General features: G+C 54.9%; 1 protein-coding gene across 1 annotated transcript; it reads right to left on the bottom strand.

The window, feature by feature from the left end:
- Positions 1–401: 401 nt before the first annotated feature.
- FGF8 (fibroblast growth factor 8) lies at positions 402–10,145 on the bottom strand. Its single transcript, XM_074874032.1, has 5 exons — positions 10,111–10,145; positions 9,976–10,012; positions 7,695–7,875; positions 3,285–3,391; positions 402–2,179 (listed from the first exon to the last, which is right to left on the bottom strand). The coding sequence occupies exons 1-5, from the start codon at positions 10,140–10,142 to the stop codon at positions 1,892–1,894; spliced, it is 645 nt and encodes a 214-aa protein (XP_074730133.1). The 5' UTR covers positions 10,143–10,145; the 3' UTR covers positions 402–1,891.
- Between the last annotated feature and the right edge of the window lie 1,270 nt (positions 10,146–11,415).

The raw sequence follows: 11,415 nt of genomic DNA, 5'->3' as shown, positions 1-11,415 counted from the left end.
TGCAGACACCAAGCTCATCCAGACCAGAGGAACAAATACTCTCTTTTCTGTCTTGGAAAGCCTCATCCCATGCTTAAAAACAGTGGTCAAGGCTCTATTGTGCTATGTCCCCATTCAGCCTGCAATGGGCCTGCCCCCACAGGGTAAGGAGATGGCATCTGCCCATTAAACCTACAATTTGCTGCAAGGAAAACCACGATTTCCACAAGACTCATCTAGGTCCAAGATCTTGGGGCCTCCTCCCACTTCCCATGTCTGTTCCCTTGGGAAGTGTCTCATGCCAAGTGGCAGCCTCAGCCCCATCCTGCACCTCGACATCTTGCTCTGCCCCTTCCAACCTGCCTCTCCAGCCCCAGCCCCTCCCTGGAAAGCATCAGGCTCAGTTAGACTAATACAAATTTTTAATGCACATATTAAATAAATATTTCAATCATTTCATATTCAATTTGTACACAACCAAAACAAAACAAAAATCCTCAAGGAAACAGAAAAAACAAACAATCAAAAAAGATTGGATGAAAAGTCACCCCTGGTTCTGGCTCCTATCCAGTGTCTTTGTTTGCCCTCCCCGTGAAGAATAATTGCTTTAACCCTTTGGAGAGAGTTGCAGTCCCAGAGCAGCATGTGCAGAGCGGGGCTGGCTGGGGATGTTCACTCAAGAGATTTAATGTTTCCTTCGGGTTTCTTTTTCTAAATAGAAAATTGGGCTTCTGTCAACACTGAAATTTTGAAAGAAAACCTCTCCTTTCCTAGGAGGGCAAGGACAGTGGTATTTCTCATCAAAGAGCAAACCTGGAAGAGACAGTTGACAATGGAAGTGCCAACCACAATCTGAATATTATGACAAAACCAGCCCAAAATGGCTCCACAGTAATTTGTAAACTTTTTTAATTTCATGGATGAAAACTTCCATCTGATAAAAAAATAGACAGAAAAAAATATCATTTTTTGGTGAGTTCACATTTTCCACATGGAAAAAAAAAAAATACCAGTTACCAGCCCGCTCCATGGCAGCCATCGCCCACTGCCTCACCTTAGTAGTTTAAAACAAACCAAATGCCAAAGATGCTCTCATGGGTAAGAGGTACCAAGTCAGTTCAGGACTTTCTCTGGGGCATCCATCACCCCCGTCCCCTCCTGAGAAAAAATAAGTTGGGCATTGTGAAGCCAGCAGCATTTTCATAAGGATGCAAGCGGCTTCCAGCAACCCCTCACTCAGCCGAAGAAATAGGTGCATCTGAGGAAGAAAAGCATCCAGCGGTCCTCACCCCGGGCATTGCAACCAGCCCCCACAGGCAGCGCCCACACTCACCCAGGCTGCAAAACCACCTTGGAAGGCCTCCAACCACCTCTGAAATAAATCCCCTCCTCCCCTTAATTTTGTTCCAACCTCTCCATCTTCTCCGGTAAGCATTAATTCAGTTCATTTAAGTAGCACATCGTTCCCAGATTCGGATTTCCTTTTTTTTTTTTTTTTTTTGCTTGTTTGTTTTAAACAGTGATTTTTTTTTCCTCCTTTCCCCCTAGAGCTACAAAAAAAAAAAATACAAAATAATGCATGACCCCAAACAAACTAGAACATTTCTAAGTGAAGGGCTCTTCCCCCTTCACCAGTCTTTGAACGTTTCATTTCTTTTAAAGTTGGAGTACAAAAATAGAGCCTCTCTCTTCTTTTTTTCTCTTTTTGTTTCTTTTTTGTAAAAACCAAACCAACCCCCCAAAATTATCAACATCTAGAGCAGGTAACTTTTTTTTTAACCTCCCTCCCTTTTTTTTTTTTTTTTTTTTTTTTGCTTAATACCCATATGGGGAAGTCTCTACATATAGTCCACCAAACTCAGAGGAGAGTCCTCCAGGAGAGGTGCAGGCAGGGTGGGCAGAGGTAGGCCCATCAAGGGCCCACCCTGGAGCTGGAGTTTCTAGTCCTTTTACTTCTCCGGTTGAAGGGGTAGTTGAGGAACTCAAAGCGTCTGTGGGGCTCAGTGGTCTGATGTCCCTTGGGAAGCCTCTTCATGAAATGTACCTCCCGTTGGTGCTGCCGGGTCTTGGAACCCTTGCGCGGGCGGCCCTTGCGGGTGAAGGCCATGTACCAGCCCTCGTACTTGGCGTTCTGCAGCGCTGTGTAGTTGTTCTCCAGGACGATCTCCGTGAAGACACAGTCCTTGCCTTTGCCATTGCTCTGAGGAGGGGACAGAGTGGGAGATTTTAAGCAACGGGCGCTCAGTCAGAGGGCGGCCTCTCACTACCCCAAGCTGGGCTGGCTAGTGTGGCAGCAGGGTTGCAGTGCTTGTGGGCAGCCAAGGGCTCACTTTTGCCACTTCTCCTACAGGTCAGAATGGTCAAAAATCTGCTTTTCCTCAGAAAGTTGCAGAGAGCAGGCACTGTGGCATGGGCAAACACTGCTCACTGCAGCTCGTGTCCTCAGTGTGATGCCAGCACCAGGCTGCAAGCCCCAATGCAGCTTGTCCCAGCATTTCCACCACACCCATAAGGGGATTTTTGCCCGCTCCTATCCTGCCCCCATCCATGCCAGGGGCTGGATTCCCTCACTGGCATGACCATAAGCAAACTCCATCTCAGTGGCAATTCACCCATCCATCCTATCCCCCCTGAGGTCTTTAATATAAGGAGGGCCATCAAGGTGCAGGAGAGGCGATGGGGGGGGGGTCCATGGGGATGATGCCCACAGATACAGGTGGCAGGGAGCACAGGGGTAGCAGGAGGCTGACCTCCTCCCCATTATAGGCAGCAGCGGGACCAAGGAGGGGACACCCACATCAGCCAGCCCCAGGGAAGGAGCCACCATGGAAAACCCTCCCAGACAATCGCTGTTGCAGTGGGATTTTGCACATCCAGCCCCCTCCACCCCCGGGGAGGGAGCATTGAGGCTTGGAGGGAGCAACCGTGACTAACTGGCACACAGCGGGGCCTGGCCTTGGGGCCAGCCCCATGGAGCATCTTAACATTCCTGGCACTTGTACCATGTAATCGGGGAGAATAGCCCAGCAATTTGCCTATTTGTTTGGGGAGATACAATTTGCCCCACAAGGCACCCGCCCGCCTCCCTTGCTCCCCGCCTTCCTTCCCGCTGCCCGAGGCCACAGGATGGCTCATCCTCCTGCCCTCCAAAGGGGTGCCCTGGCTGAACGCCTGGGACCCCCATCCCACCTCCCCATCCCCATGGGTGGGCTCTGTATCGGGTAAGAGCTCCTCTCCCAGCAAGCCCCACTCAGCACCCACAGCGCATCCCTGGCTCTCCCATGCTCTTGACCCCAGCGTCCTACCTTGCCAATCAGCTTCCCCTTCTTGTTCATGCAGATGTAGAAACCTGTGGCTGCCCCCTTGATGCGCACACGGCTCCCGAAGGTGTCTGTCTCCACAATGAGCTTGGCTGGAGAGAGCAACGGGAGGAAATAGAGAGGGAGGTCAGAGGGGCTCTGGGATGGGCCAGACACAGGGATGGAGACTTGAGCAATGCCTGACACTGGGCACTGTGGGCACACACTGGGGAGGCAGGCGGCTGGGCCAGAGAGAGCCCTAAAATCAAGGCACAAGATTGGCTACCCTGCCACTGTGTCTCTGCGTGACCTTGGTCACATCCTTTTGCAACCCTGAGTTGTGCTGGAGGGGGAGCAGCTCTGCCTTTCCCAGCTCCATGGGACTCAGTGGTTCAGGTGCCACAGAGATGTCCCAGTAAGGAGGCAGGGCAGTGAGCAGGGCATGCACTGGCCGGTGGAGAACATGCCAGCTGCCCTACAAGCCGAGGCAGATCTGGGTGAGCCTGCAGGAAGAAACCAGGCAGGGAGCAGGCAGGCACCCTCTGGAAGTACAGGGCATGCTGCCAGCTGTCCCCAGCCCAGGGGACACTGGTCCATATCTCTCTTCCGGGCCAGGGCTGCAGGAGGAGCGGTGACTTTGCAGCTGGCAGGGGAGGCGTGAAGGGTATGGCCATCCTTTTAATGCCTTTCACCTTTGCACGAGTCGAGAGGGCGTATTGATTTGGTCTCAGTTTTTTAATGGAGGCATCGATCGACTTCCAAAGGAGCTATGCAAATCGCCAGGTCGATGGGCCGCCTATAAATAGACCTGTCACCTTCCTCCCTTGCCTCCGCCTTGGGAACCCAAGCCCCAAAGCCCATCCATCCCCAGAGAAGGGGGAGGATGGGGACAGGACATCCTTCTCCCTGGCCCTGCAGTTGCTGTCCCCAGAGCCAGCTCCCCTCCCCAGGCCAAGACCCATCAGGGATGGTGGCTACCTGTTGACACCTCAAAAAGGCTGTGCCAAGAACCAAAGATTTCCCCATGACACCGAATAGCAGCTGGGACTGTCTCATCTCACCACCATCACCTCTTGCCCAGCATCAGCCCCTGTGCCATAAGCACAATTTGGTAAGGTAAATTAGAGCGCAGCTCACAGAGCTTCCAAGTCTATAGCCTTGTTATGGGACTAAGCCCACCGATGCTTTACTTCTCTCTGATCTCTGCACAAGAGCTACTCGGTTCCTCAGGAGCGTCATGCACCCCAGCTTGCACATCTCTACCCCAGGATGTTCAGCCACTGGCAAGCCCCAGCGAGGGCAGCAATGCGGTTCTGGAGCAGGTGGCTTTGCAGGAGGATGCTTTGAATGGCAGAAGGAGGCTGTGGGCACACGCACAAAGTGAAGTGAGCCTAAATCACACTCTGGGCTGGGAGAAAACTGCTGCTTCTCTGTCTCTGCGATGCCCTGATCCAGCATCCCTCGCATGACAGGCACTACTAAGGTAAATGGCACCAAGGGTGGTAACAGCGAGTAGGCAGTGCGGGCAGCGGCTGAGTTGAACAATGGAAGGGGCATCCTAAAATTTGCTGGGGCTGACTGATTCAGTACTGCCGGGCAAGCCAGGCTTGATGCATGTGCAGGCACCCTCTCCTTGCACTCCCTCCTGACAACATCACCCTGCAGCATCTCTCATCCCCAAACTGCCCTGTGCCCACAGCCCCCTGTGATGGATGCACTCGACCCCCCGACCCCCACCTTAACCAAACTAGCAGTAGTTTGCTACAGGCTCCAAAGTAGTCTGACCGGACTCAGAGCTGAGAAATTTGGGAAGAGCCAACTCCAGGGTGTGCCACACCGGCACCAATGCCCAGAGCCTGGCACCCACGCAGCGTCCCCAAACCCAACCCACGGGAGCCACAGCACTCTGCAAATGAAGCGCTGAGACAGTGACCCCCTAGTTATCTATATTGGGGAAAGGGGGGGGGAAATTGATCTCAGAGGCAGTAAAAGGTTTGAGGAGAATTGATTTTTTCTCTGTGAGAGATAGAAAGATCGGAGAGGGAGGGAGGGACAGAGGAGGGAGGGAGGGAGGGAGGCCTCGGCCCCAGAGAGCACAAAACCCCACTTTAAAGATGCACATCACTTCTCTTGCAGCCTTTTTTTTTTTTTCTTCCAGAGGGCAGCTGTGATTTACAGCTGCCGGCCGGGTTTGTCACCCCGCACGAGCCCAGCGAGAGCGCTGCTCCAGCCATGGAGGATGACTACCACCTGTCCCTGGGGACCTGCACACCTGCACGTGACCCGTGCACCCCGCAAACTCCAGCCCCAACCAGTGGAAAACCCTGGGTACAGATGAAACCAGCAAGTCAGCAGGGAGCTGTGCCAGCATCCCCGGCCACTCGCAGGGTTTAGTCCAGGCTGCAGCCAGTGGCAGTTTGGTCGGTGGCAGGCACAGCCCAGAAGGGACGAGCCAGGCTGCACCGGCCACCCGCCTTCCCTTAGAATTAAAAAAAGTCAATCAAATATTGACAATTAAGACAGATAACTGAAAACGCCAGACTCAATGTTAAGTCGGCTGTAAAAATGTCAGCGTGGGGAAAGGGGTCATCTGCAAAAATAAATCAACCCCTTTTACACGCCCACCCCCAAAAATGAGATAAAAAAAGCGCAGAAGGGCAGGCTCGGGGAAGGAGGCTCTTTGCTGCAAAAGTGGATTTCTAAATAACATTTTGGGGGAGCCTTTTTTTTTTCCCCTTTTTTGAGGGGGGGGGGGGGAGCTTAACATTTTCAACTCTATTCTTTCACTTAAGTGACAGATTTATCCCAGTAAAATTATGTTTCATGCTCAAACTTTGAAGGGAAAGTGGCTACGTAAATGCTGAAAAAATGCAGCGAGACACACTTGATCCCCCAACTGGACTGCGAAGAGGAGAAAGTATTCAGGAAATGTTAAAAAAGGTGAAAGTAAGAAGCGTTTTAATAGTTCTTCCAGACATGGGGGCCTCCCTAGAGATTCATATAGAACAATCCTGAACCTCTATTTTAACATTTACAGACTTGCAACTCTTTTAAAACTTTACATCTGAAAAACTGCTTGTTCTCTTTCTGGTTTAGATCAGTCTTCATTTTCCTCCTTAGCTCTTCAAATGCTTAACCTTTTTTTATTACGTTTTAATAGAGTTTTTCAAGCCACCACGAGTCCCCTCCTTCTGGCCTTATTTAAACCTGGTCGTTATTTAAATATGCACTAACTGCCTTTTAAATCCAGGCATTATAGGTCTAAAACAAGACAGGTTTTTTTGCTTGGGAAATTAGCTAATGCCCTTTCAAGCCGGAGCTGCTTTAGGATGGGAATAGTTCATCTGGAAGATTAATGCTGCATGTATGGGATACCATATATACGGAATCTGTGCTTTGCTTGAATTGCTAAAGTCCAGCATGAAATTTTCAGTCAAAGCAAAAGGAATGAAAAAAAAAAAGGGGGGGAAGAAAGAAAAGTGTTTCTACTAATCTCCCCAAGCAAGAAAGGGAAATTTCATCTAATACCAAAGAAAAACACTTGTGATTCCTACCTACAACACACACAAATACAGGCACTTCCCCGATCTGGGTGCAGGATCAGGCCTTGCAGCGTCAGGGCTCACTGGCCCCGCTGACCCCTGAGCGGTGTTTGACTGCCCCGATGTGTCATTAGCGCAGGCGATCAAAGTATTTCGGCTTTGGGTGTCCCCAGCAGAGGGATCGTGCCCCAGGGCGGGGGCAGAGGTTTTGAGGAGGGGGTGCCAGGGCAATGGCAGAGGGGCTGCGGTGTAGTGCAGGCTCTCATGCATGCTGAGTCCCCCTGCTTTGTCTCCGGAGACACAGCAGCATCTTTGCCCGTGGCCAACTGTCTCGCTGACCCTCCGCTCGGGATTTGTTTTGAAAAGGGAGGGACGGGGAGTACATGGGGAAAATGCCACTTCAGACAGTTCTAGTTTAGGCAAGGTTTGTAAAGCAGCCGTTCCCCCTTCACCCCTCCCCCCGCCACCTTTTCTTTTCCAACTTTCTATTTCTTTTCCAACTTTCTATTTCTTTTCCAAAAGGAAGTCTCAGAGATTCCCAGCCCTGCAAAGAGCTGGGCTGAAATGACCGCTGCTGCTCAGCACACCACAGTCCCGAGTCCTCCGAGTCAGGTGCAAACCAAGAATGAAAAAGAAAGGAGCAGAGCCCATCCTGCAAACACCGGTCCCCTCCCTCGGCACGGGGAACCTGCCCTCACCTTGAATCACACAGCCGCTGATCGCTGACCCCTATGTTCTCCCTTTACAAGCCCCCGCAAGCCGAACGATTTTAATGATTTCTGGCTAACAAACAGGACGGAAATCATCAATCGCTGTGCTGGGCTGCAAACACCTCCCTGGCTCCCCCCCACCCGCCCCCATCGCACGTCCTTACCGTGCACATCCCCATCCTCTGCCATCGCATTGATTTTCTTGTTGTCCAAGATCTGCACATGTTTCCCGCTGGTCCGGCTGTACAGCTGGTAGGTACGGACGAGCCGTCGGCTGAGCTGATCCGTCACCAGGCTCTGCTCCCTCACATGCTGTGTAAAATTAGGTGGGGACTGAACAGTTACCTTTAGGAAATTAAAAAATATACGACACACCATTATAATCTCTACTCCTCAGCGGCGCAAATGGGCTGAGCCGAAATCGCTGGCCTCCAGCCGGGCTTTACAGGGAGGCACAGAGCCGGGACCGCAGTGGTACCTCCTGCACCAGCAAAGCCCCCCCGGGAGAAGGAGCATTAAGCTCTGGGACGCAGTGACCAGAGCCCTTTACAGAGCTGTGCCTGCTCCAGACATGCCCTAAGCAGAGGGGTGCAGGTGACTCGGGAGCACAACAGGGCTCGGTGACCCCAGAGGCCTCCCTGGGACTTGGTGGGTCTCAGCTGGCACTGGGCTACCCGAGATGAGCATCAAGGCTGGGAGCAGGAGGGAGTCTGGGGGGGTGTGCAGGATGGCACTGGGCTGCACCCCCCCAAGGGGCTGACACATTCGTCCCACACCTTTCTTGCCTCTGCAGAAACATACTGCTGCTCCGGCCACCCCGGACATGTACCCCAACCACTGCCCCATCAGTTTCCACAGCTGCCTTTCTGCTGAGTCCCAGGCTCTTTATTTGTTCCCAAACACTCCTCTTTTTGAGCTCTTTAAATACAAATTCCCCAAAGAAGGTAGAGTTATGAGGTATAAGAATTATAAGAAAACTGTGCCTCAGCCCAGGTATTTTGCGGCATAATAACCCAAGGATACTAACGTGCTACCCGTGCAAACGCATCCCTCATCCGCAGCCAGCTGTTCAGTGCCAGCAGCGGGGTTGTCCCCAGCCCCGGCACCAAACCCGTTAGCCCCAAAGCCGCAGCTGAGCCCATCCTTGCCAGACCCGACGCTGCTGCTCCTGGGTTTTAAATGATTTTCATGAGCAGTCAAACCTGCTCCCCCCTCAGCCTCGGCTCACGAGCTTGCACAGAAGTCTTTTTCCCCCCTCGTCTCAAATCCCTCTTTTAAGTCTGGAAAGTTTCGCTGCTCCCTGACATTTATAAAGATGTATTCTGAGCAAATGTTAGGAGATAGCTCCTTTCAACATCAGAAGGCTGGGACTACCCCCCGCCACCCCCACGTCAAATGGGAAGATTTCCTCCCATCTTAAACAACAACAACAGAAAAACCCAATAAAAGCAAAAGCCGCTGCTCTCCCAAAGCTGGCTTTATAGAGATATCTCCCCTTGACAATGTCATCTCTCTCCCTCTGCTTCTGCCTGTGCATGTGTGTTTCCTATAGACGGGTTTTGGATAATGCAGCAGGATTCTCTCCCCAGCTCTGATGAGGGTACCATGTGGAGGAGAGGTCATTAGCCATGCTGCTATTTGGTCTCCATCTCATACTCCAAAATATTACAGCTATGCTTTTATACAACTGCACACTCCCAGCACTCCTTTCCCTTTGCTTTTCAGCTGGAAACTAGATTTTTTTTTTTTTCCCAAGGTTCCAGGAAAATAAGTTAAAAAAAAAAAAAAGAAAAAAAGAAGTAGCTTAAAGGGCATTTTAAACAAAGCTTCTGCACCTGTGATCTCAGGGGGAAGGGGGGCTTCACCCCAGTTTGAAGGTGCAGGGCTCCCAGCGACGCGTGCCTGCTGGTATGCGGGTGTTGTACAAGCTTTGCCCAGGCTGTTTAATCTATCCATGACACTTCTGTCTCTGGCGATACAAACCAGCGATGCTGAAGTCTGACAATTTTAAGCTGAATCAAAACCTGCGCTTTTTAGTAAGGTTTGAGGTGGGGGAGAGGTTTCTCCTTTTAATTCCTGTTTACTTTTTGGATGAAGCAACGTAATCAAAAAAAAAACCCGGACAAGAGGAACGGGGGTATCCGCAGTGCCATTTAGAGGTGGGGGAACGGGACCTAAAGCTACTTAAACACAATCCTGCGCAATTCCTTGAAACCCCGTGTACTCCCCGCCTCGCAGCCCGAGTCTTCCGCACCTTATTTTGCAGCCCGGGGGGGGTCCTCCCTCGGCCGCAGCTTTTTACAGCCGGGCGACTTTTGTCTCCTGGGTTTTAAACTGTTTCTCCTCCCTCCCTCCTTCCCGAGCCCGGGGCGCTCGGCAGCGGCTGCGGGGCACCCCCCCATCCCCGAGGGGCGAACAAAGCCGGGTGGCCAAGCGGGCACTTACCTGGGCTTGCAGGCAGAGGACGAACAAGTGCATTAACCTGGGAGGGGGGAGAGAGAAAGCAGGAGAGAGGTGTGAACCGGGGCGGGGGGGTGGCTGCGGGCGCGGGGCGGGGGGGCTGGGGCTGCCGGTACTCACACGTAGCTGAAGAGCGAGGAGCAGGGGTCCATCGCGGCGCCGGTGCGGGGCCGGGAGCCCGGGACCCGGCGGCGGCGAGGGGGGAGCGCCCGGGGAGGGGGGGGGCGCGGCGCGGCGCTGCCTTCGGCTCCTCTCCTCCTCTCGCCCTGCCGACGCGTCCTCGCCCCGAGGAAAGGAGGGCACAAGCGGCTACAGAGGGGAAAGGCCCCCGCCGGCCCGCCCGCCCGCCCGCCCAGCCCCCGGGGCGCACGGCCGGCGGCCCCCCGCCGCGGGGCACCCCCCGCCCCGCTCCGCGGCCCCGCTGCTGCCCCGGGAGGCGGCGAGGCCGGCCCGCAGCCCCGACAGCGGGGGCGGGCGCGGGGAGCGGGGGGGTGGTGGCCGCCGCCGCCCCCCGGGGAAGCCCGGCCGGACCGCAGCCCCCCGCGCCCCTCCCCAGCCCGGGGGTACCTGCCGAGGCGGAGGGGGGCGGCGGCGGGCCAGGTGTCGCCGAGCTCGGGACTGGCACTAAGGACCGGGCTCCGCGGCCAGCCGCCAGCGGGACGCCTTCCCCGCCCCGTGCCTCAGTTTCCCCATCTGTAAAAGGGGGTTTAAGGGCTGGGAGGAAGGGGAGGGGGGCGTCGGGGCCGCGGTTCCCCCGCTGGGGGCTCGCCGCTCCGCGGGCGCGTTGTGGATTGGGAGCGGGCGGGCGAGCCCTCCCGGGACGTGCCAGACATTAAAAGGATTACCGGGGGGATGGAGGGGGCCGGAGTTTCGAGAAGGAGCGAGGCTGAGCAAATACCGCAGCCGGGCTGGGGAGGCAGCGGCGGGGACACCCCCCGCCCCCCCTCCTCGAGCATCCCCGCCGGGCGCTTACCTGGTGGGGCGGGCGGGCGCCCTCAGGGCCGGCGGTGCGGGGCCATGGGGCCGGGCGGCGGCAGCGGGACGGGGCTCAGCCCCGCAGCCCGGGCAGGGCCGCCGAGGGCTGCATTGTTCCGGCGAGCCCCGGCGTTCCCGGCCCCGCCACCTGTTGCGTACCGGGGCGGGGGCTGCGGCGGGCGGGCGGCCCCCGGGGCCGGTACCTGGCCGGGGCCGGGGCCGGCGCCGCCTGCTCGGCGCTGAGTGACAGCTGCTAATTTGCCGTCCGTGCCCCGCTGCCGGTCCCCGCGCTCCCCGCGCCCTCCTTTATCTTATCAGAGCCCATAATTACAATTGCTATTTTGTTTCCTCGAATCAGCAATCAGCGCTATCTGCCGCCGCTGGAGAGGCAGCTCCTGTCAGCCGGCCTCTGAGTGACAGAGCGGCGGGCCGCACCGCCGCACCCGCACA

The sequence above is a fragment of the Strix uralensis genome, chromosome 7 (genome assembly GCF_047716275.1).
Source record: "Strix uralensis isolate ZFMK-TIS-50842 chromosome 7, bStrUra1, whole genome shotgun sequence".
Taxonomy (NCBI): domain Eukaryota; kingdom Metazoa; phylum Chordata; class Aves; order Strigiformes; family Strigidae; genus Strix; species Strix uralensis.
Note: the sequence above shows the minus strand (reverse complement) of the source record. Positions and strands in the feature narration are given on the sequence as shown.